Source organism: Plutella xylostella, chromosome 22, assembly GCF_932276165.1.
Source record: "Plutella xylostella chromosome 22, ilPluXylo3.1, whole genome shotgun sequence".
Taxonomy (NCBI): Eukaryota; Metazoa; Arthropoda; class Insecta; order Lepidoptera; family Plutellidae; genus Plutella; species Plutella xylostella.
In genome coordinates this window covers 10,220,436-10,245,441 of record NC_064002.1, presented here as the reverse complement: position 1 = coordinate 10,245,441, position 25,006 = coordinate 10,220,436, and the positions used below count along the sequence as shown (strand labels likewise).

The window sequence follows — 25,006 nt, the reverse complement described above, 5'->3', positions numbered from 1 at the left end:
AAATTAATTGTATTTTTAAATTTAAACAAAGAGTCAGCATGAATATCAATTGATCCAGAACATTTATTTAATAATCTGCTTAACCTAGGAATGGCAGAGTTAAAACCGAGAACTGTATTACGGTGAGGCGGACACAAAGGTTTTATTGGTTGTCTGGGAAGTCTTCGAGGCACCAAAAAATTAAACTTGGACAAAATTTGTGGACAATCAATTCTATTTCTAATTATTTTAAACAGAAAACTTAGGTCTAGTAGATCTCTTCGTTTTTCTAAGGAAGTAATTTTCAAAAAATCTAATCGATCAACGTATTGTTTTTTTTTATTTAAAATTCCTGCAAAATATGATAAGTGTCCCACGAAACGCTTTTGGATACGCTCAATTCTGGCAATATGGGTTGAGTAGTGGGGACGCCATACTACACTACAATACTCTAACACACTCCGAACAAATGCATTATAGAGTAAGATTTTTGTGTTCGGGTTCCGGAAGGCTTTGCTATTTCGAAGGACAAAACCAAGAGCTTTATTTGATTTTTTTACAATGTGGTCAATATGCGGCACAAAAGTTAATTTTTTATCCAGTATAACGCCAAGATCTCTTACTGTTGTGACTTCTAGCAAAGTATTTGACTGAATATTATATGTAGACAATATTTCGTTAATATTACGAGTGAACCTAATATAAAAACATTTTTTTGCATTTAAAAACATGCCATTCATTTTGCACCACTCGTTTAGCACATTAAGGTCATTTTGTAAAAGTATTGATTCATCTGCGGATTTAATTACCTTTGCAAGTTTTAGATCATCAGCAAATAAAAATGGTGTCGAATTTTGTAGCAAACCAGGGAGATCATTTATAAAAATATTAAAGAGAATCGGGCCCAAATGCGATCCTTGTGGGACTCCCGAAGTTACTGAGTAGTTCCTTGATTGAAAGCCGTTGACAACAACATAAAAATTGCGATCAGTCAAGTAAGATCCTAGCCATAACAAAAGCGACCCGAAAATTCCATAAATACTCAGTTTTTTTATTAAATTTTTATGATCTACTTTATCGAATGCCTTACTGAAATCAGTATACACGACATCGACTTGCCTATGCTCATCAATAGCTTCCGATAAAAATTCCACAAATGAAACTAAATTGGTGCACGTAGACCTCGATTTCATAAACCCGTGTTGATGATCTGAGAAATGTCTTCGGAAGTGATTATGAATGTGGGGATATACGAGGAGTTCAAATACTTTACTGAATATTGTAAGTATAGAAATTGGTCTGTATTCATCGATTTGGGTGTCATCACCGCCTTTGGATACAGGTACAACCTTAGCAGTCTTCCATGCCATAGGGAAACTACCGGTTGCCAATGATCTATTGTAAATGGTATGAAGTGGTTTCGCGAGACTGGATGCTAGTCGAGTTATAAATATAGGTGGAATTCCATCCGGACCAGGACCTTTCGAGATATCAAGAGATTTTAGTTTTGTGACAATGTCATTTATATTCAAGTGCAAGGTACCCATACAGTCTGCATGCTTCTCAACCAATCTCAAGCAATCTGTAACAACTCCGGCGTTAGCTTCGGAGCTATTGGTTCCGTACACGGAGGAAAAGAACTCGGCAAACATGTCGCATATCTCGACGCCACTGTCAGAAGTCTTATGTTCATAAGATAACTGACCCGGATACGAACCCAGACCCTTTTTTTTGCTTTTTAAGTAAGACCAGAAATATTTGGGATTGTTTTTTATGTTGTCTTCTATATGTTGTGTATACTCATTGTAGCATTGAACAGACAATTTCTCACAACGCTTTGATATAAGTTTTAGTGATAATTCATCAAAGGGATTTTTAAAAATTTTAAACTTCCGTCTTAATTTATTTTTTTCTTTTAGTAAATTAATTAGGTTTTTATTGAACCACACTGGATATTTTTTAATATTACTTGTAGATTTAACGTTTGGCACATGTTGTTGTATAGCGTTATTGAGTTTTTCGTAAAATACTCTGACCATATCATCGACATTGTTACATTCTGAAAAAACAGTGTCCCAATCAATGTCATCAAGAAAAGCTTGAATTGAATCATAGTCGCCTTTATGATAGTTTAATTTTGTTTTTTGCTGATTCGATTTCAACCTTACTGTATCACTTACTTTAAAATCAATATCTATGTCTAACGTAGGATGCAAAGGATCGTTCTTGCTGAGTTCGTTAAATGACTTACTTACATTACATCCAGCCATATTTGTAAGTACAAGATCTAATATTTTACCCTTATTATTTAATATAGAATTATGTTGTTTAAAATTATTTAACCTTGTGAAATCAATTAATATATCGCCCAAAGTTGAAGCTTTATGATTCACATTAGCATCGTTAACTAAATCCCAATCAATAGAACTGACATTGTAATCGCCTATCATACATATTTGCTCATTTTTACAACTATCAAAAACTCTGTTGCAGTGTTTTAGGTATTTTTTCAATAATGATGAGTCCACTGGAGGGGGTAAATAGCTAGCGCATAAAACAAAGCTGCACTTATGGTTAGGGATTTCTATAGTCAGCCATATATCTTCGAAATCGCTTTCCCATTGTAACATACGTTTGCAATTGTACTTATTGGAAACTGCTACCATTACACCTCCACCATCTTTTTTATAACTATATTTAGATGACTCCCTATCTCTTCTTATTATATTGTATCTAGCGTCAAAAAGTTCATTATTCATTATGCCTCCATGTAACCAAGACTCTGTTAAAACGATGATATCATAATTATTACATAAAACATTACGAGAAAATATATGGGTCTTTGTTTTAAGACCTCGCACATTTTGGTAATACAAACTTAAACTAGAGAATTTTATACAATAATAGATGAATAGAGCATACAATTATTAACAGAATATCTATGAACTAACTAATCTATTTAGAGTTTCCATGTTCTTGACGAATATAAATTGTGTATCAATATCCTTGCGCATGAATACACGACCTCCTCTGACCCACACGAATTTGTAATTCAATTCTTTAGCTTTTAGGCGTGCGGATGCATGTAGCTGTTTATTGGCTGGTGAAAGATGTTCGGTCACATAGATTGGTCTTTTGGTGCCGGTCAGTCCAATGTGTGAGGTGTTTAACTTATTATCATTGTGATGTTTATTATATTTTATGGTTGCAGCAAGAAAATTGTTTCTATGCTTGATCGAGCTTAATTGCACTATGATTGAACGAGGGCGTGTAGTAGTCGGGTTTACTTTGGCAACTCTTGTGCAGTTAACTATGTCGTCCTCAGTTATTGTGCATCCTACTACTCCAGCGATCGTTGTAATTGTTTTTATAAGATTTTCGCTCTTATTTTCAGGGACACACTGTATTTCGATATTGTTTTCACGCGATTTCTGCTCAAGATCACTCAGTCGAACAGTTAGTTCTTGTACAGTCTTGGTCAGTTGAAGGTTGTTATCTTTTAATATATTCATCATTTCAGCGTTACGTTTTTGCTCCTTAATTATGTCTTCATATTGGCGGTTCATGAAGTCCAGTGAGTCCTTAAAAGATTGAATCTCATCTCTTATTGATTTAAGCTCTGTATTAACCACAGTCATTGATTTTGTGAGCTCTGGTAGGAGATTACGCATTTCAGTTCTGATTATATTGCGAATATCTTCATTGGATGGCGATTGGATCGCGGATGCGGGTTCTGGTGAAGCTCTTGCTGGGCGTTTAGGGTTCCTTTTGGAAGGCTGTTTTGCATTTTGGGGCTTTTTTGATATAGCGGTTTCATCATTGTTACCACGTCTGGGTTTCAAACTCCTACATAGTGGACATGACCATCCGTCTGACTCTGAGTCATCAACGACGTCAATGATACAGTCGCGGTGAAAGACTTTAGAGCAGTGACAACACTTGATAAATTCGTCGCTGTCTTTTCCTAGCACACAGCAACCCCAGTGAAGTGATGAGCTTTCCATTGTAAATTTTTCGATAAAAAAAATGTAAAAAGATTTTTTTTTCTGTGGTGGAATTGAACTTGCACTCGCTCATACAATATAATTTAAAATCAAAAAAGAAGGTGTCTGAGCGGGATTCGATCCTGCACCCACTCTGCACTTTGTACCCAGGGAGTCCCCGTCTTAACGAGTAAGCCACTTGGTATTATGTCTCAGGTTACGAAATTTGCATATAAGTCAATGATATGATTAACTTTGGGACAAGTCCGGTTTCGTTAGGCGATGAGAGTTTTATTTCGCACAACAGTTACGCACTTTTTTCACTACTACCGCACTTATTGATTTTGGGTTTGTTATACTCTCACAAAAATCAAGATTATTGCTCAAATAAACTGTTTATTTACAATTCACTTTCACATTTATATTTGGTGAACCAATGTACACATATTTAAAATACTGTCTAAGGTGAATCTGCAGTGTTTGCACACTTTAGGAAATAAAAACTGCGGAGCAACTAAACAGCGACCTCTCTTGACAAAATGATCAAGATGACAAGATAAGTGACATGAAAAAATGTTTATAGACCAATAGACCTTGTATGTATCGATATAATTAATATTCTTTGATTCGTCTACTTATCTTTCCACAACGACCTTGTAATTTTACGATCAAACTTTTTGCGTTGTGACTTGTGGATGGATATTTTACATTAATTATCTCTTTTGTTGCCTGTAAATACCATTGTTTTAACTAAAGTTTATTAGTGGTATTAGTATGAAAGATATTTGTAGTGATAACTAGTTTAGACAATGCTGGTAGTAATGTATAGTATTTTGTTTATTGGTCATTGATTTAGTGCCGAGATGGAGATTAAATTTTCAATGGAAATGTACAATAACAGGTCACATCCGTTTTTGGCGGACTTTAACTTACAACGAAAAGTTAGGTGTTCTCTTTGTATGTGTCTTACGGTGTGCTAATGTTTTATTAAAGTTTAGAAGTCCTTTGGAACTTTTTTAAATTATGTACGCTACCAATCAGAGGTCAAAAGGTGGCTGGTAAGACAGATTGGATGCGGAAAGCTATAGTTCGCATCCAGTGGTGACCTCTGGGAGAGGCCTACGTCTAGCAGTGGACAAGAAAAGAGAAAGAGAAAGAAGCTTTGGTTGGTACTCGTACATATTAATCAACGTTATTAAAATACTTACATAATAAATAACATATCACTGATAACCTGCATAATTATTATGCTTTTCAATTATGTATAAGTACATTACGTTCAGATCTTATTTGGGTCAAGTTTTAGATCGAGTTTAGTGTCTACCATATACCTACTTAGGTACCTATTATATTGTGATCAACCAACCGTGGTACAGTTAGTTTAACATTGAATAGGGATAGCGCAGCACAGGATATTGCTACACCGATCTGCATAGGATTATGAGTACTTCTGGAGATGATGGAGAGCTTACAATTTACAATACTTTGTTAACGAGGTTTGGAAACAACGAGTTGTTTGTCGAATGTTCGAAGGACTAACTAATGGCCGGGGTGGATCGTCAGATAACTCTACATTCAATTTTAAAACAAAGACACAAAGAACCTTTATTTTCTACTTCAAAAATTATTACTAGAACTACCTTACATTACAAGGAATATATTTTTGAAAGAATAGTAAAAAACTCTTTTTACAAAATTTCGCAACAAAATCTTATTTATTTCATTTTGATTTCAGTTAACTATTATTCAATTAGGTACCAGAAAACAAGATAGGTTCTATTTTTCTTCCCCTAAAATCTGATGGGTGGCGGTGAATCGATCGTGTAAATCGTGTATGAAGGGTTACTAAGTCAATTAAAAATTTCTAGACTACCGATTATTCTTATCCTATAATAGGTGCATAATATTGGTAGTCCACAGTAGTTTCCACATTTGGCCACGGGGCGTGCAGCGGCGCTGCTGGCTCCTGAGGTCGCCCACACAATGGGTCTCTTCGAAGGGCATCTATATCTTCACGCCTCATGCACTCCTGGTACCTGACCCGAAATTATGAGCACTATTGATGAGGATCCTGTGGCCAAGACGGCGGAACCACAGATTAACGGACCTACGGAGTTTGCTTGCGAAACCCTATCTACGGGTTGTGGTAAAAAGAGCGTGTTATGAATTTGTTGTGTTTCTGTGAATGTGTCTGTGGTACCGTGGCTCCCAAACGGATGAACAGCAATGATTTCAAAAGGAAGGATACGCCCTTCAGAACATTTTACTCAAACCTTCTTCATACAAGCAAAATAACTGCCATCTGTCATAATTTGTTGGAACTATGTCAGAGCCGAGCTACTTAGCTCACGACGCAACCTTGTACGTGCGTTCATATTTTACCGTCACCGGACAGTAGGTACATAATAATATGAGTGAGTTGCATGCGGACGTTCGTACAAGGTTACATCGTGCGGCCATTGTAGACTTTGGTAGTAAAATAAATTATCGCTTTAAAATGTGTTTATTTATTAATTAAGGATGATACGATATTCCATATTCCTTTTTGACCTTCGTATCATAGTTTTTTAGCCTTTCACAACAAAAATAGGCATATTTATCACAAGAAACAAAGACTCATCTCTCCGTCACAGACAACTGTCGACTGAGGACCGTTGGCCCTAAAATGTCTATTTTAGGGCCAACGCGCGGGTGCCATTTTCTTGAGTGGTTTGGCCTGTCCTTACGCAGTAATATATATGTCAATGATGAACAGTGAATAGTTCCGGCAGCAAAGGCAAGGGTCATCAGTTTTGTTCTTGCCTGTACTGAGCTAGCCATTAAATTCGGTAAAATTAGATCAAATATGAACCTAAACTGAGTTTACTCAATAATTTCTGTTTAGTAAATAAATTTAAGCATAAAATGCCAATTTATAAAAAAGGATGTATTATGATTTTTATTCAGTTTAGACTATTTTAGTTTGTTCTCACGGATTTAGATGTTTTTATAACATTCTGAGACTACGACGGAGAAACCCCAAATATGTGTTTAAAAAAATATAAACTGAAAAACTTATACAATTAGTGCTTAGTAAGTAAACAAGTTTCTTCTTAATGTACGTTCTTACACAATATCTTATTTACTTAGGTCATGGGTATCCTAAATCTTTATAGCTTTTTCATTAGTTGTACAATTGAAGTCCCAAGATTATCCAAAACACCTGTGAGGCAAAAGGCTAATTGTATTTTCATAAATCACCTAGACAGTACCAAACCCATGTTTAAAATCAGCATTAATTACATCAGAGATTTGCGTCAAGACGTTTATTTATGGACAGTGTCGTATCCAGGAGTGTAGATTGTGGGCGCGATCTCGAAAAAATATTGAGGGTAGAAGCATAAGTATTACGTTTGAATAACGATGTAATTAATTATTGTTATATAATATTAATATTTATATATATATTTTAGTTTTATATATATATATATATATAGTATATAGGTATATATTATGTTTATCTATATATTCAGAACTTATATGTAGTTACGTATTTTATATTAGGTATATTTGGTAATTATTATTAAGTGACTTGTTTTTAATTTTGTAGTAATAGTGTTGTTTTCTTTTTGCACACCTTATAATAAAATTTTCTTGCACCTCCTGTGGGTTGACTGGTAGAAAATGCTTGTAGCATTAAGTCCACCCTTTGCACTTATTTTTATATTTGTGCAATAAAGGATTAAATAATAATAATAATAATAATTACTTTTTTAAGTACATAATTAGTGCTTATCTCAAACATACGATGCGGATTAACAATTTGTTAAATAGATACTTGTATATTTTTAATATACCTAGTAGTTAGTGGTGGTTTTAATCAGAATTTCGAGTTGACATTTATCTGTAAGCACATACATTTAATTTAAAGGTAACATTTTTTTATCTATTAAGATAGACGGTACTATTTTAGTTTAGCTTAAATAGTTTTATTTATTAAAATATTATTTACAGGATAAAACAGCCATCCTGGGGTCTGACTGCATTTCAGATTTGTCAGACCTACATGATATTATGAGAATAATAAAAATACTTAGCCCCACCCTAACTCCGGCCCTGTTAAAGAACGAGGAAAAACAATTGAATTCATAGGCAAATGCACTCGAGCACTGGAGGCCGTATGTGTGAACCATTACGAGCTGATAGCCTTTGAGAACTCAGTATTGTACTCCCAGAATGTACATTATGATTAGGAAGCGTTTTTTTACACTATTTAGATCTTGTTTTGTTTCATTATCGTCTTATCTTGAATGCGTTCAGCGTTTGAAGTGTTGTTTGTTGTTTTTAACATCCGGCGGATGAGGTGATCAGACTGTTGATCATCATCAGGCCGAATTCGTTCGACATAGGCTCTTCCTCATCCAACCACCACTGGCTACCTGACTAGTCAGTCATTCATGGTACGGTACTTTCTGGTCTCCACTCGATCATTCCTTTACCTTTCTGTTCATCAGTTTCGGTATATAGTTAATAGAGCCGTAAGAGTTATCAAGTGAAACCACCGTTGAAGAGAGACAAGAAGTTTAAGGATGAACCCGAACAGGGTGGAAATTAAGCCGTTATTGACGTCCGTTGCCATGTAAATGTATCCAGGGTTTTAGAGTTTAATAAGAAGTGGATGGTAAAAGGGATGTAAATTATACATATTGTTTACAACTGCATAAGTACATATACTTAATTAATATTGAGCATGCAATCAGATAATATTTTAATTTAAATCAGGAAACAGAAAAAAAACTTGTCTTGTCGTGGGAACATTGCATTTAAAGTTTGGTTCTAATAAGTTTTTTTCTTGTTTAATCTGTATGTTTTCCGTGAAACTAGGACTAGGTAGCTATTTAATGAGCAGTCAGCTGACAGGGAAACGGGGTTATTGTACCGATTGAAAGGATCAATACTGTGAGAATGAGAATGTTCAAATTTATTAATAATATTAATTTAAATGATTCAGTATGTATGTACAGTACATTAGGAGGCGCATGACCGCAACATGTTCAGTATGACTGAGATGAACCTTAATGAGGCATTACATTATTACTTTTTTAATTTGTAAAACTGATTTCAAACAAATCTGTGTGAGTATATTTCTTTATTAAGGAATGGAATAAAATTTAAAGTTTTAAACATTTCAATTTAAATCCTGTCTTTCACCATAAGTATAACATTAGGTATTGATTTGGGCCGATCCCGGCGGCGCTGCAATGCCGGGCCGACCCGTGACGGGAGTGGAGCGAGCCCCGAATGTCCCATCGGATTACAAAAATCAGATTAATATACTGGTCCCTCAGTGAGGGAACTTTCAGATATTAAGCTGAAAAGAACAGATACTACACTTTGATCTTAGCCAAAAGGCCGAGAAGCGATACTGTAGATATGTCAAATGGGAAAAAATCTTAATACCGCGATGTACAAGTTGTCTCAGTAGCGCCATCTTTGTTAAGTATTGTGAACTAACTAGTCGCTAGCGGGCGAACAGCTGTAAATAGGGTGACTGAATAGCAAGACCCTGTAAACTTGATCTAGACACAATGACACAATACAACCCTTTGGGTTGACATGGCAACCTAAAATAGATCTTCTGTACCTTTTCTTACGGATTTGCACGTTAACATGTTAACATTATGACTTTCAGTTATTATGATGAAAATAATCCTAGTAACGATAGTGACGAAGATAAAGATAAAAATGTAAGAAATGATTGTAGGATTAATGAAGATAAGTAAGAAACTCCAATAAGAACCAAGAAAGAAATTATAAAAATCTTTATTAGGGTACAACTTAAATCTAAAATTATTAATCTATCAGTTCGTTAAAAGCCTTAGAAACAAAATTCGACTATGAAATAGATGATGAAGATATTGCACAATGTAGAACAACAGGACAAATTAAATTAATACTGCCAGAAACAGAAATGAGTACTGAAATTTAAATTACAGAAACTAAGTGCATGATATTAATTTCTAAACATGATAAGTAAGAATCCGTGGTTAAGAATATGTTCACTGCAAGTATTTTCATATCAATACATAGGTATTTATCAATCTTAATTATTCTATCCACAACATTGCATTCCCAGTGAGCGACTTATCTACCGCCACCGTTCTTACCGCACACGGGCCACCGGCCACAGCCACAAACGCCGCCACGAGAAGCTTTTGTATGGGAACGATTTGAAGCGTGTGGCCGCCACCGGCGTCAACCGTGTGCGGCGAGTCCATATAAAATGTACGAAAATTACAGGAAATATGCCAGTGGCGACATTTTGTGGTTGTGGCCGGTGGTCCGTGTGCCCTTATAGCTTCATCTCGCTCTATCACATACGCTTAGTATAAGGTTATTGAGCATCACAATTTAGTAGGTTATAAACTATTCATCTTACAGCTACGTTATTTACAATTTCTACTTAATTCCTAACAGTAACTCCAACTGGTAACGTTTTGATCACATCTCTTCGACAATTTCGTAATTGCAAATCCACCTTATCATTTAATTAGGTTTCTAAGTTATGCCAATTTACATTATTATGAATCTCTGTACTGACATATTATTTATTTATCAATTGAATCGTTTTCGTTTCGCTCCTCTCATTAAACAGTATAATTTATAGTGACCAGAAGATTCTCGGATTTTAATTTCACATTCATTTATCCTTATCAACTATATTTATTGGTGTAGTTGTGTTCAGAGTCCGGAGTTCCCGCAGTATTCGCCGATCCTGTCGGAGATGCACTCGAAGATATCGAAGGAGACGTCGCAATTCCGACCGTTATCTGAAAACATATAAAATGCCATATTTAAGATACGTATGTATTTCTGATACGCATAGGATTTGAATTAGAGGCTTTATGAATTTTGCTTAGGTCTTATTGGTTAAACGGTTGGTTGGCTATCGTGGCAATAATGGCTCGTTCTACCGACCTATTTAGAATTGTTTTGGCACCGCTACGGGTAATATAAGTTGCAGATTAAATTAGCTTAAAATTTGCTAATGCAAATTTCTGATGCAAATAATACTGAACTTGATGTACGAATATCAGGTGAAATAAAATTATGTAATTGAGACGAGACGTCGTAAATACAAGTCGCAATTAATACAGCCGCAGGCGTAATAGCGACATGCAAAACTTATAAAACCATCAATGATGTCGATTATGAAGACATACATTCTAATTTTAGTGCTATCATTATTTATTTACCATTAAGTTAGCGTTTCCGTTAATCAGATTTTTCATTGGCAAAACTTATAGTTTTGACATTTCTAAAAATATTTATTTATTTATTTTATTCTTTATTGCACAGATATAAAATAAATGTACAAAAGGTGGGCTTAATGCTAAGAGCATTTTCTATCAGCCAACCTACAGGAGGTACAAGAAAACTGGTACAAAGATGTGCAAAAAAAAAACAAAAAAAAACATGAAAGATGAAAGAACTAAAAACACGTCACTTAATAATTATCTAAATACCTATATATAATAAATATTGTTTGTGCTTTCAAAATCGTCATCAACAACGACCCATAGGCACAGTCCTAACCTAACCTAACCCGTAGCCTTACACCCATCAACAACACTACTGACCCATAGGCACAGTCCTGGAGAAGCGGTCGTGGTGTCTCATGAGACACCCTCGTGACGCCTCCAGCACCGCCATGAAGTAGCCGCGTTCGTTCACCCCGTCCGAGTACAGCCCCACCAGCCCCTCCAGCGTCGGGAACCCGTAGCCGTCCACCTGGGTAAGGAGAAGGGGAGTGTTAAAGTCAGTTTTTTAATATCTGATTCCAAATTGACAGAATCTGAACAATTCATCAACAGTCCATTGTCTCGACATCGATATTAATCGCGGAGAATCCGTCAATTTAGTATTTGAGATAAAAAATAAACTTTAGTTTAAAGGGTCAAATGTTTGCTGCATACTCGTAGTTCACAAGAGATAAGCAAAAAAGAATCGTAGTATCGATTGAGCACTGATGGCTTCAGACGTGATTATTGATAATTATAGATACAGCGACATCATTTTTTTGTCATACAAAAGAATTCAACGCGTAGCCAAAGAAAGTTATTATACTTAAATTTTGGGCTAGTAACTTTCTTTAATCAATAAATTCATGAATATTTATTTATTTTGACATTTTTACATTAAAATTGTATGCCTTCCAAAATGCTACCACTAAGTACTACACATATATTGCTATACATTGAAGGAAGGATGCTATATTATCATTCTTTACAAGAACTTTCTTTGGTCCCACGTTGAATTCTTTTGTATGACGCAACGGCAAGCGAAGCCATTTTCGGCTAAAACGGGAAAATGTATGCGCTAAAAGCTTTTTTTTCAATTTATGTATAAATAAATAAATGTATAATAAACTATAAGTAGTTGCACATGTTGATACTTACAGCCTTAACTTTGCGGTAGACACACTGCAGCAAGCACTGAAACCAAATGAAAAGCCGTCATTAGCATAAATGATAAATTATAGCTCAAGTGGTAGTGTAGTCCGAACCTGCTTTCGATGGTCGCGGGTTCGAATTACTCAGGGCAAACATTCGTGTGATGATCACTTTGTTGTCCTTATGTCCAGATGTTTGTCTACTATATTATAATAATATTATTATGTAAGTATGTATCTCAAGAATCGATGAGCGGTGTTAAACTAGTACGGTTAAGTGGTCAACCTGACTGTAAGGTGTTTGTACAGAAGTTAGATACCAGAGTAAATCTTTCTGAGTTCAGGTGGAAGGACGAATGAATGGGACTAATGGGAGATATGAGAGTTGTTGAATGAGAAAGACAAATGAGAGCCATGTCCATGCCAGGAAGAGTGGACTATAGATGGCATCCAGGGACGTATTTTGGGAGAGGCCTACGCCCAAAAGGGCTAGCTTGGGGTGCATTTAAGACGTCACCATAGTTCTCCGTCGCACTCGAGGCTGCGCTATGTGAGTGAGCGCGATGCAAAACTTTTGCCAAGTCTTAATTGCGCCCGTTCTAGCCCTTCAGCAGTGGACTGCTATAGGCTGATGGTGATGAAGAGAGGACCACATAGTCTGCCATGCTGATGCAGTAACCTACCCCGGCGATGCGTTTCTCGTCGTGGCTGAAGGGCACCTCGCGCTTGTTGCGGCGGCGCTGCGCCGGCATCGTGTGCTCCTCCTTGATCACGTCCAGAGCCTCTGCAACCAGATACAAAAAATGTATGTTAAGGAATATATATAACACGGATGTAGTACCTACATAATGACGAAATTAAAAGGAAGACTAGAAAGTAGACTTGTACGGAACCCAAAGCGCGTGTGTCCAACTCGCACTTGGCCGGATTTTTTAATGTAAGTACTTACTGTTTTTTTAAGATTAAATATTTGTCAGAGTAATTTCATCCTGTATAATTATATCGATTAGAATAATAAAATAGGTAATGTATTTTTTTATTGTAGTTTGAGTGCTGCCCCAGTTTAAAAAAATCTTTCAATGCTAAAAGTATACTTCCCTTTTAGGTGCGCTTATAAAATTAATATTGTATACCAGGTAATAAATCATAGTAGGACGTGCATTATACATAAATAACAATAAAACGCAACCACCGAAGAAGAAAAAAGAAAGCATACTTTCTAAGCACCTTTATTATCGAGGCATTTATAAGTGAAACTAGGTTATGCTCATCGTATAAGCCACCTAACCCTTCGATGCAACCGGTTATTACAACCAGACCCACCGACTTGCTACTTGTGCAAGGGTTATGCAATGCGAAATGGGTCAAATACTGTTTGCAGTCTAGTGTTAAAATGATACAACTGGGGTATGCCTTGTTAGCAAGGCAACTAATGTTTTGTTTGAGCTTTCATAATGTGTTGATGATCTCAATAAACCGTCAATGTTAGAATGAATAAATAGGCAGTTTAACTTTGACAAGGTGCAATGAATTATGTAATCAGATGATGCTGACTGTATGTATCATATGGAAATTTTGTAGCTGAAAAGCTATTTTACATCTTCTTCTTCTTCTTCAAGTGCCTCTCCATGGAGGTTGGCAGTCAGCTCCGCTGTTTTACATCATGTACACTTAAAGCTGCACAGATGTTTTACTAAACGAGAACGCTTGAGTATGCAATTGTACCAATGTGAGTCAATGGTGACCTCACTTAATACAGTTAATCACTTTACAAGGCAAGTTTCCATATAAAGGTTTACGCCGGGCTCGCTGCGATGATATTTGGGGCCTGGGCTTGCACGACATCGAATTTCCTGAGACACTTATAAATATATATTTTTTAAGTAAGTAGGTAGGCTACACTTACTAACAACTCACTCGTTGAGTAATATCACGAAGCGAATCGTATGCACTAACATGTAAGTTAGTAGTATGTAGGATATATTTGTTTACCTTTATTAAAATTAAATATTTATACTTTTACATGTAGGTACACAAGGTATGTAACTAAAATTATGCCCCTTTTATTTATTTTTATATTAAAACAATAATACATAATTGATTAAGTAGGTACAGCGACATAAACCACGAATAACTACACTACTGACCTCATCGCAAAATATAACAAAGCGTTATCTTTGTACCATCAAAAAAGTTACGAAACAGCGTATCTGAGTTTACTATTTTGTACAACTTCATTACCTAAATTCCCATACTATCTCGATTTGAATGAATAAGCCAAATATTTTATGTGAACGGCATTTTTATCGTGTATTTATTTTTGGAAGGTTACAAAACATTATTAAGGTATTGAGGTACTTGAAGGAAACTTCCACCAAATATACATTGTCCTAAAATCTGGGAATTGGAAATGAGGCATAGTGTTCCTTACAGTCGATGCATAAATTAAAACCCACACACGCACTCACGCCTTGTACTAATGTACTCCCTTGCGGGGTAGGCAGAGGTGCATTGCTGCACCCACTTTTCGCCAGAGTGTTATGTTAGTCCCAATGTAATAGGGGGCGGGCCTATTGCCATTTTTCGGGCACATCCAAGACCCGAGAACAAATATCTGTGTTTAAACAAATATCTGCCCCAGCCGGGAATCGAACCCGGGACCATCGGCTCAGTAGTCAGGTCACTAACCACTACGCCATTCGGTCGTCTATAGTTTTTTTTAATATACTTCAAACAGGTGATACAGCACTCGAAGAGACTACTTTGAGCACTTCTATCTACAGGTTGAGTCTTTCGTAGATGCACATCCGAAAGTAGGCCACAGAGCCATTTCCATGATATCCCAAGGTCACTATAACAAAAGTTGTTTATAACGAAGAGCTCTGCCTCTGTGATATTCTTTCATATCTGCATCCACGATAGACTCACAATGTATAACGTATAAGCTGTTAACAAATCTATTAAGAAGAAGAAGAAGCCCCTCACCTCGCAGTATAGAGAGCTTGATCTCATCCTGGCACAGCGTGATGACTCTCTCGATCTTCTGCGGCGCCGTCGGGGGGTTCTTGCACCGCGTGTCCTGGAATATACATCATATAAGAGTTTAGCTTTACAATACAATACAATACACTTTAATTGCACCAAGAATAAAAAATACAAAAAAAAAAAAAAAACATTACTTAGAGGCGGCCTTATTGCTTATAACAATCTCTACCAGACAACCTTTGGATGGAAGTGAGTGAGTCTATAATGATTGTGTGGTAGTTGTGGTGCAAGTATATACATTTAGGCACAGTCTTTAATCCATGTGCTAGATGGTCCGATGATATTTGCATGGTAGCAGGGAAGCAGTGGATGCGAGCGGCACAGGACCGAAAAGATTGCAGTAGAAAAGGAGGCCTATACCCAACAGTGGGCGATTGAAGCCTGAGGATGATGATGATGAAATAATAAAGTTTGAAGAAATATTTACACAACACAACATTTTCGTTACTTAACCATAAATAAGATTTCACATACTAAATTAGAATCTAGGTACTGCATGGCATTTTAGAACATAATTATATGCAGTAGGATATAACATTTATCGACTTTCCGGTCAAACAGGAAAAAGTGGAAACTTAATACCTAATATATATGATTTCAAGGTAGACCTACATTTATGCTGATCAACATCAAATTTAGATATAAACATAACATTGACATATATTATATTGGATATAAAATATTATAATTGTGATGCATAATATAAAGCCATCAAATATAAATCATAAAGATCATCAGACAACTTCAAAGAAAATGGTCTTAGTGCCCAAAGGTCTACATAGGATCACTCTCTGTTCCATCACTCTAAAGTCTAAACTAATGGGACAGGTGACCGACACGACTGGAGAGAGCTAGGCGCTGTACCGACGGCTTTACAGGTGCCTAGCTCTCTCTCGAATGATGTGTATATATTTTTTCAAACATCTGATGATATCACCAACCGAACCTAGTGAACTAGCAAAACAACATAAACTGCAATAAAAAGAAAAACTAATTGATGGATCTTTGGGTATTGCAGATCCATATAAAGATACCAAATCGCAAAAATCTATTATATTACATGAAAATAAACATTCCGAAGAAAGTTTGTATGCTGAGTAGCACCCGTTTTGCGGTCACATTTACATTCGGCATCCACCTCAATAGCCCTTCTATAAACCAGTGTAAGCTGACACCTGGAACCAGACAAGCTACCTCACAAGAGAGACCAAGTTATATTCCACCTACTCACTGTCATGGGAACACGGACGGGGTCAAAGACTCCGATGCATTTTAGTAATTACATTGAAATTTCCATTTTTGCACTTTTTACATCGATACAGTGTTTGGGAACAATAGCTTATTTATGATAATATTGAAGTTTATCATGAGAATTTTCCTTGATAGGAATAGTATCTATTTAATAATTAGTAAGTACTTGGTAGGTTTATTAGCTAAATCAAAATTATCGATGTAATTCTTTTGCGACGATGTAATGTAATATTCTTGATGGGTATTATGTACCTCCATAAAACGTATGATCAAATATGTGTATTTATTTAATATACACATTAAAACTTTATTTTTTTCTAAGTCTGTACTTATTTCTTAGCTTTTTACGATAAAATTGTAGTTACATTTATTATATTATTTACCTATTTACGTTAAGAATCTAACCTAGGACAGATGTAACATTGACAATATTAAATCGAGCATGAACTGAAATTCTATGCACCCGAAAATGGTCGTTCCGTAGTTCAATGAAGGTGTTAATTAGTTTAGTGCATATGCAACCTTCACGCATGTACAACCTTGCCGTGGTTTGTGCTTAGCATTCATTATACAGACTGACAAATAGACGGAAAATAGCTTACTCATGTACTTACATAACTCTACATAAGTATTGTAAATAAACAAATACAGGGTGTTGAAAATGTTATTCGGGCTTAGATATGACATGCTGCACATGCTGGTTTCGGCTTAGTATGCAACACCCTGTATAACAGTACCTATACACTTTAGTTAGATCTAAAGATTGATGTTAGAACAGCTTTACCAAACTATGCATTTCGGCAGGCCTAGAATCCTGTGTAGCTATATCGGTAAATGGTTTAAAAAATATATAAACACCTAATATATACCTAGGTACGTACGACACTAGTTATTTATGTATGTATAGGTGCCTAGTTTAATTAATTACTTATTTCCAACCACAATAAAACAATTATCCACATCCGATATTTTATTATTTCCAGTTAAAATAATAAACCATTCTTTTAACTGCATCGTGAATGTTATATATTTTATGAGGTACAGTTTTACAATAGCTAATTTATGCGTTTATGACATACAAATACGAGTATCACTTGCTATTACGAGAGACCTAGACACTATACAGACCCTATCAGTTTTATTATTTTAAAGATGGTAGGATCCTAAAGATTAATATTTGAATATATTATTATTATATTAACCGGCGTCGCCTCATCGCCATCGTATGTTTTGATCATAACAATCCATTGCAATTACTCTATCTACAGGGTGTTACATAAATGGTGAATATACAAAGGGTGACAAAAAATTGGATTATTCTATTGGCTTTGTTTATATAGGTAAACCTACGTACTTATACTGACCAATATGTGATGTCCCAGAAATATGAACACACCATAATCCGAATGCGACAAGGTTGCAACAGCCGGTTATGGTTGGCTCGCATACAACCTTATCGCCCTCGAGGTTGCATAACATCAGCACCGTCCAAGTGTCCACTGCCTGTAGTTACATCTTGAGCAAGAAGTATTGCAGTCGAGGTGAAATGTATTATCGTGAGTTGACCTCTTTATAGTACAGGCTTTACTTTTACTTCAGGACTAAGTTGTATAGTTTATGTTAAGGTGGTGTATCACATACCGTTCGTCGATATATCACAACTATTGTACCAAAGAAAAAAATCACAAATTTTCTTTCTGGCTAACACACAAAACTAAAACAAAATTTGATTTGTGGTGGAAGTGGGGTTTTATTAATTGTCGAGACGTTTCTTTTGCACTGACACTCCATATAGTTCGTATTTAAATATTGTTGCAAATCAATAATTTCATAGGTGAATTGGAAATATTCTTTTGTCATGGAGAAGTTTGCCATATTTAATGCATAATTGTAAAGATCAAACTTTGTCCATCTTAAGGATTAAAGATTATTAATGTAATAATGATGAATTTCGTATTATGGTATTTAAATACATATTATGTAGGTACGGTGGCCTGCGCCTAAAAGTATACAGGCGGAGTTTTAAAAATAGCGATCTCAAGCTCACATGCTGCTCAAGCACATCCACATAAACACCACTGCTACACACATCACACACAACACGTCCCGGATTTTTTACAGATGTAGCTGGTTCCTTCATCATCAGGGATCGCTATTTCAAAAACACCCGCCTGTATACTTTTAGGCGCAGGCCACCGTACATTACTTGACAAATTTAGTGTGGGAAAAGGTCAATACAGTATGCGTATGATGTTTTCATGTACGCTTTTTTAATGTAAATGAAAGCGATTTCAAACCTTGAACTCAGGTAAAGATCAAAATCTTCTTAGTCGAGCATGTAGTATAGACAGTAAAACAGATACTCCTCAGTGGAAAAAGTTTGTTATCAAATACGAGAGTGACTGGTGTATAAATATTTGAAGAATATAGCTAGGATGTTGTTATGTAGGTATTCGATAGACATACAATTTATGAAAAACCGTGTTTTAACTAGCATTCGTCAGTAGATTTGAATATGAAGAATAAGTGTAAGCATTGGGTCTGGATACTTATCTCTTTCCTGACTGTACCAACTACTATATCTCACATACACAATATTTTTTATTAATTTTGCTATAAATTGCACCCCTAGCAAGCGATTCTTTCATCGAAAGGACCGTGATTACACATAAGTACCTCGGCGGTTCATTATTAAGAAACTACTTTGCCAGTATCCAATAAAAATGTGTTTATTACCCCAATTACTGCCTTTATAGCATGTTACCCCATTCGGGGTTGCCTAAGATAAAATAAAACGATGAATTTAGTACCCATGCATTCCTAGTTATGTTGGGATTTCAAGTTAATTTATGATCTATATTGGTGTCGGTCCTATATTTCTCTACTAGCGAGATTCGCTTTGCCCTAAAAGTTTTTTTTTCTGTGGGAATTCCGGTATAAGTAATATTACATTATACCAATTTCGGGTTCGATTCCCGGCTGGGGATTTGTTTAAACACAGATATTTGTTCTCAGGTCTTGGATGTGCCCGTAAAATGGCAATAGGCCCGCCCCCTATTACATTGGGACTAACATAACACTCTGGCGAAAAGTGGGTGCAGCAATGCACCTCTGCCTACCCCACAAGGGAGTACATTAGTACAAGGCGTGAGTGCGTGTTTTTTTTTATACCAATTTATTGCAAATGTGTGTTTGTGCCTATGTGTTTGCTACGAATAATTCAATCAGGTCAGGCGTTCTCATATTCTTATAATTTAAATCAGAGAAACTGGGGTTACCCTAGCTAACCACAAATCTTTCTCGTTGCATTGAACTACCGATTACAATCAGATGACAGCTGTCGTTCGTTAGTTCTTTGCAAATTACAATAATCCGCTTGTTTCGCACAGTCTCCGACCCCAAACTTATAACATTCGTACTATTCTTTGGGAAAATATTAATGGTAAGATGATAAATATTTTCGAATTACATTTTTCAAGTGTGTAGAATGAGTGATGGTGATGAGGCGGCGCCCACGCCCGAGCATTTTATATTCACTTGTGTGAATGTCACGCGCAAACTAACGACATATTGTTGAATACACAAGGTTTTTAATACACAGTAATGAAATAATAAAATAAATCTTAACAAATTTAGGTCCTTACGCACTAAATCACAGATAGAGTAAGTATTAAATATATTGTTCATTGAAAAGAAGTGAACTTAAATAAGAACCGTTAATTTTTCCAATTATATTTCACGAAAAAAATCGGTGTTCCGGGTGGATTCTTTACCAAAATCTAGAGCTTAGGATTGAATTTTTTTGTATGCATTATTACTTATTAAGTCCTATGCTATGTTACAAATCCATATGAATGTTTTTAAAACCTTAGCTACAGTGCCAGTGAGAGCGAACTAAATTGATCCATATCTCATAATTTACTAAAGAATTATATATTAATATAGATTAGATTGATTTATTGAAACCTCAAGAGCGAATTACCACTACTGGCAAACTTAAAATCTTATAGAATGAAGAAATATTACACATTTACGTGAGCTGTCACCGGAACAGATAAGTTTGTCGCACTGTAGGTATTTCTCTGCCACTAAACATGCTAAGCACGGGGGCTAGTCCACTAATTGAGTCAGCACGAGTGGGTGCCGGCCTCGCTAACTAGAGATGTACTGCTGTAGACCCACGTATAATGTGTAGGTGGATTTTACCTATAAATGGTGTTATTGGTTACGCCATAATGCGTATGCGCAGGTTATGCATAGGTTGACTTGATTTTTTTATTTGTAGATGATGTTATGTTTGCACTGTGGAGCCTACGTTCAATTTAAACACAATATTAGTGCAATCATATCAAAATTAAGAATTAATATTTCCGTAACACGAACGTTCCTATGTAAAAGCGTACCTACCATATGCACCTCAGCATCTCAGTTATAGAAGCTAAATTAAAAACGAATGAATAAAAAAATAGATTAGTATGTACCTTTTCGTATGACGTAAAACTCCTTAAAATTATTCTTCTAGCAAACCTAGACTTTCCAAGGAGGCAATTTAGATTTTAATGTGGTTATTGCAACAAAACACTGTTTCGTTTATACATTATAATTATTAGTTCGTGTCCTTGCTCCTAATAGATATACATTATTTTTATTAGGCTATAATTCAAAGGACTTGTGAAAACGTTACTACAAATGCTTAGTTCAGTGCTCAATCATTTAAACTAGCTTACATCAGCTGTAACCGCAGATATTTTGTAACTCGAAGTTAAAACGATCAACTGATCGCATCGCATCGATCGATCCAGTTTTCTGCAATAGAGGATGTTTCATGAAGTTATTGTACGCTTTGATTTCATCACATTTCCTTTTTATGAAAACTTCACTTCCGATTGTGTTCGTCCAAATCGAGATAGTTCCATCCATAAATATTTATTCGTTCAAAATATTTACATAATACATAAATATAGATAGATACATACCTACCAGGTGTCCCATGAATGAGCAGTACCATAAATACTGAAGATATAATTCTACTGAAAAGATATTATTATTTTATTTAAATTTTATACTTATCGTCTAGGCTCCGCTAGCCCACTCCGCCTTACACTTAGCCTCCGTTAGAATGAAAAGCTTTTCCCAGCATCTAACTTATCTAGGTTTGTACAATCGAAATGAAAAGTGCGTAAATCTCCTGTTTTGCATCACATCACAGCTCTCATCTCACTTCCCTCTCGTTGCGTCAGGGATTACCAACGTTTGGTCGCAATTTGAATCGAAGTGAAAAGTGTCGGTTTGTGGTTTATTGGTTAGCTGCAGCGGTTACGAGCGTAATTGTACGCACCTACCTGCGTTACATATTGTTTGACGGATGATATTGTAATGTCTATATGCATGAAAACAACATTTTTGTTTGCTATTCCCGCCTCCGAAAAATTTCCAAATTTCAATAACTGTGACTGACGACTAATCTGACAGCTAATTTTCTTCCTGCGAATCCAATGTATTGTAGTAACGCACAGCTTACTGAAAAAGAGCTTGCTTATGCTCCAACAGCTTCAATGCCAGTAGCCAAATGAGCATAGCCCTAGAAATATTTAATATTCTGAATAATATAAAATCATCATTTTATGCAAATAATAATTATCTTGAAAAAAATATGTATATTTGAACGAGGACACACATTGTAATCGTAAGTCGAGCGCGACGGTGTGTAATGGCGGGTGGCGGGCTAGTGGCGCACACCTACTGCCTGGATTAATTATAAAATCCCTAGCAATTTACCAATTTATTAGAACGCGAAATTTATGATTTAATCATACAGTTTGTTCGTGGAAAAATGTTCCTCGATGAAAACTCGATTCTATGTAGAATTGCCGGCCCAGTTTCACAATTATATTGAGAGCCGCGCATGCTTGCATGTTTATTTATGTTTCGACATTTTGTTTTTGACATGACATAAGTATTTATTAACTACCGCAGTTACCTTCAGCGTGTGTTGCGTTAATTGGCTAATTTTTAAAAGCTAATTAGACAGAAGTTTACTTGAGACCAATAAATCTAAGCAGGTTACGAAATATTTTCGTATTCTTTGTGCTGTATATATACTTATCATTACAAGCTTAATTATCATTGTAAGCATCTTCATCAGTCATCTGTCCCACCAGGCTCCACGAGTGATAGATCTGAGAGTCATGTTTTGTAATGTGCACACACTTGGACCATAATAAATAATCTACCTCCAATATTGGTATTACCAATTATAGGCAGAAAATACCGCGATACTTCAAGTGTCGTACATCAAAAGTTGTTTAGAATGAACCCCTCAGTGAGAGCGGTGGTAGCTCAGTTGACCAATAGTTATAATACCAATGAGTTCTTTGGAGTTTAGAAGTATACAATTATGGCTGGATATGGTATAAGTACCTATATCCTAGTAGCAAAATTATTATCATCATTATAAAATTTCCTACATAACATATTAAACCAGCGAATAGAAAACAGCGACAGATCGCTCGTACCATAGAGTCATAGACCATAGAGCACGCGCGTGTATGTGTGCGGCGGAAACTGCAACACTTTCTCTTGTTTTGTTGCGCGCCAATTTTTGATGACACCTGTCTTTCTTTTATTTATGTGTACAAACTATGATTACCCTGAGGTACCTATAATAGGTTGGTATAGTTCTTGATTTTCAGTGCTAAATTGCATGCAGGTAGGATAATTAGGTGCCTATACATATGTGAATAAAATTAGTCTTCCTATCTACACCAACATTCTTAAATTCTAACTAACTTTGAGAATTTAAGAATGTTATGCGTTCTAATTTTGGACGACAACCTTTACGTCTTCGTTAATTACTAAGTTTTAGTCTAGACTAGATAAATCTAGATACAAATGTTGTAACATGAAGGTGATTTGTTGTCAGTAGGTATTGCAGACCAGTTCTGTGACACATAGGCCTCAAGGTTAGTAAGTAGAGCGGAGTTATGGCTGTCGTGATAAGTAATATACTTATCTAAGACCTAAAACATGACGTGTAAACCAGTGCATATTTTTATTTCTGTGTCATACTATATACATATATAGCTATGAGTAGTCTTTAACTGTTGTTATCTAAATAAACTAATTACATACTTACAAACCAAGGATTGTTACAATTCTATTTACCATCGCATGAAACCTATTTGCTCCCCATAAATTGTTGGTGCATACAGTCATTATCAAAACAAAAGTTTGTTTGTTCACGATCTAATCTTATAAAAATGTCTTGATAACTTACACTTTCCGAGGGTATCGCGCTGCCGCACAGCGATATAGCGAACATGCAGAAGCAGCAGGCCAGCGCACTCAACCGACGAACCATTTTCTCTATCCAACAATTTCCCACAACAAAAACACAACTTCCAGAAAAACTGAACGCGCGATTAAATTTGAATTTTTGACAAAAGAACTGATTTATTTTTTTAGGTCGCGTTCAGTGGCCAGCTGGCGAAAGGCGCGACCGATCACAGTATGGGCCGCGACTCGCGAATGCGCCGATTTTTGAAAGGCCCGCGTAGGAGGGCGATCGAAGGTTTCGCGCCTTTTTCGCTCGCCGTGTGGCGCGTTCCGTTTTACGCAGATTTTGTTTGATAAAGTAAATTGTTTTGAGGATATTATCTCGGATAAAACAAATTAGTAAGTAGATTGTAAAATCAGAATTTTGTAGATAGCGGTAAAAGAAATCAGAACGGATAAGTTATAATTCACATAATATTTATAATTACATACTTACCGATAGGTACATACCTACTTACTTGATTTACAGCGTTCCGTTATGCGTCGTACTTACTGCTATAAATTAATGTAGGGGCTGGATTAAAAATTATTTATTATGATCTTACCTTAGCCCTCCGCCCGAACAGTATGATATTATATTCGCTTTTTTAGAACTAAAACATAATACAATAGGCGGCCTTATCGCTAAAAGCGACCACCACCAGGCAACCTAAAGTCGAAGGAGAGACTTTGTATGTAAATGGGGAAGTTGTACAAATATTATACTTAATTAAAAGTAGACTGATGTGTTGTTGCACTCTGCACAAGGTTACTTTCATCAGATTATATTATAAGTATTCCATGATGGAGTAAGAATATTACATTCACCCAAGAAGCTAAACTACTTCAAGTTACATATACATATATTTTGGTAAATAAGTGTATGTTAGCACGCTTGGTATATTTCACCATAAGCTTTTGAGACTTGCATTGCATGCTTATGTTGCACAAATACTAGGTATTAACCAACTGATTATCCCATTAACCTTCATCATAGACGACA

The 25,006-nt window shown here is 35.8% G+C and overlaps 1 protein-coding gene and 1 non-coding gene across 2 annotated transcripts; both read right to left on the bottom strand.

The window, feature by feature from the left end:
• Positions 1-9,172: 9,172 nt before the first annotated feature.
• On the bottom strand, positions 9,173-9,365 carry LOC119690498. The gene has a single exon (XR_005253601.2). It is a non-coding gene; the product is annotated as a U2 spliceosomal RNA (small nuclear RNA).
• Positions 9,366-10,648: 1,283 nt separating this feature from the next.
• LOC105387824 (general odorant-binding protein 70) lies at positions 10,649-24,231 on the bottom strand. The gene is made up of 6 exons (XM_048628923.1): positions 23,966-24,231; positions 15,379-15,472; positions 13,077-13,177; positions 12,401-12,436; positions 11,582-11,732; positions 10,649-10,771 (listed from the first exon to the last, which is right to left on the bottom strand). Exons 1-6 carry the CDS (start codon positions 24,047-24,049, stop codon positions 10,683-10,685), a joined length of 555 nt encoding a protein of 184 aa, XP_048484880.1. The 5' UTR covers positions 24,050-24,231; the 3' UTR covers positions 10,649-10,682.
• Positions 24,232-25,006: the final 775 nt, after the last annotated feature.

Excerpts from the sequence above, each read along its gene's own strand:
- LOC105387824 (XM_048628923.1), bottom strand. The coding sequence starts at position 24,049 with ATGGTTCGTCGGTTGAGTGCGCTGGCCTGCTGCTTCTGCATGTTCGCT. Across the intron at positions 15,473-23,965 it reads GCGCGATACCCTCGGAAAGT|GACACGCGGTGCAAGAACCC; the intron begins GTAAGTTATCAA and ends TGTATATTCCAG. Across the intron at positions 10,772-11,581 it reads CTCCAGGACTGTGCCTATGG|ATAACGGTCGGAATTGCGAC; the intron begins GTCAGTAGTGTT and ends ATATGTTTTCAG.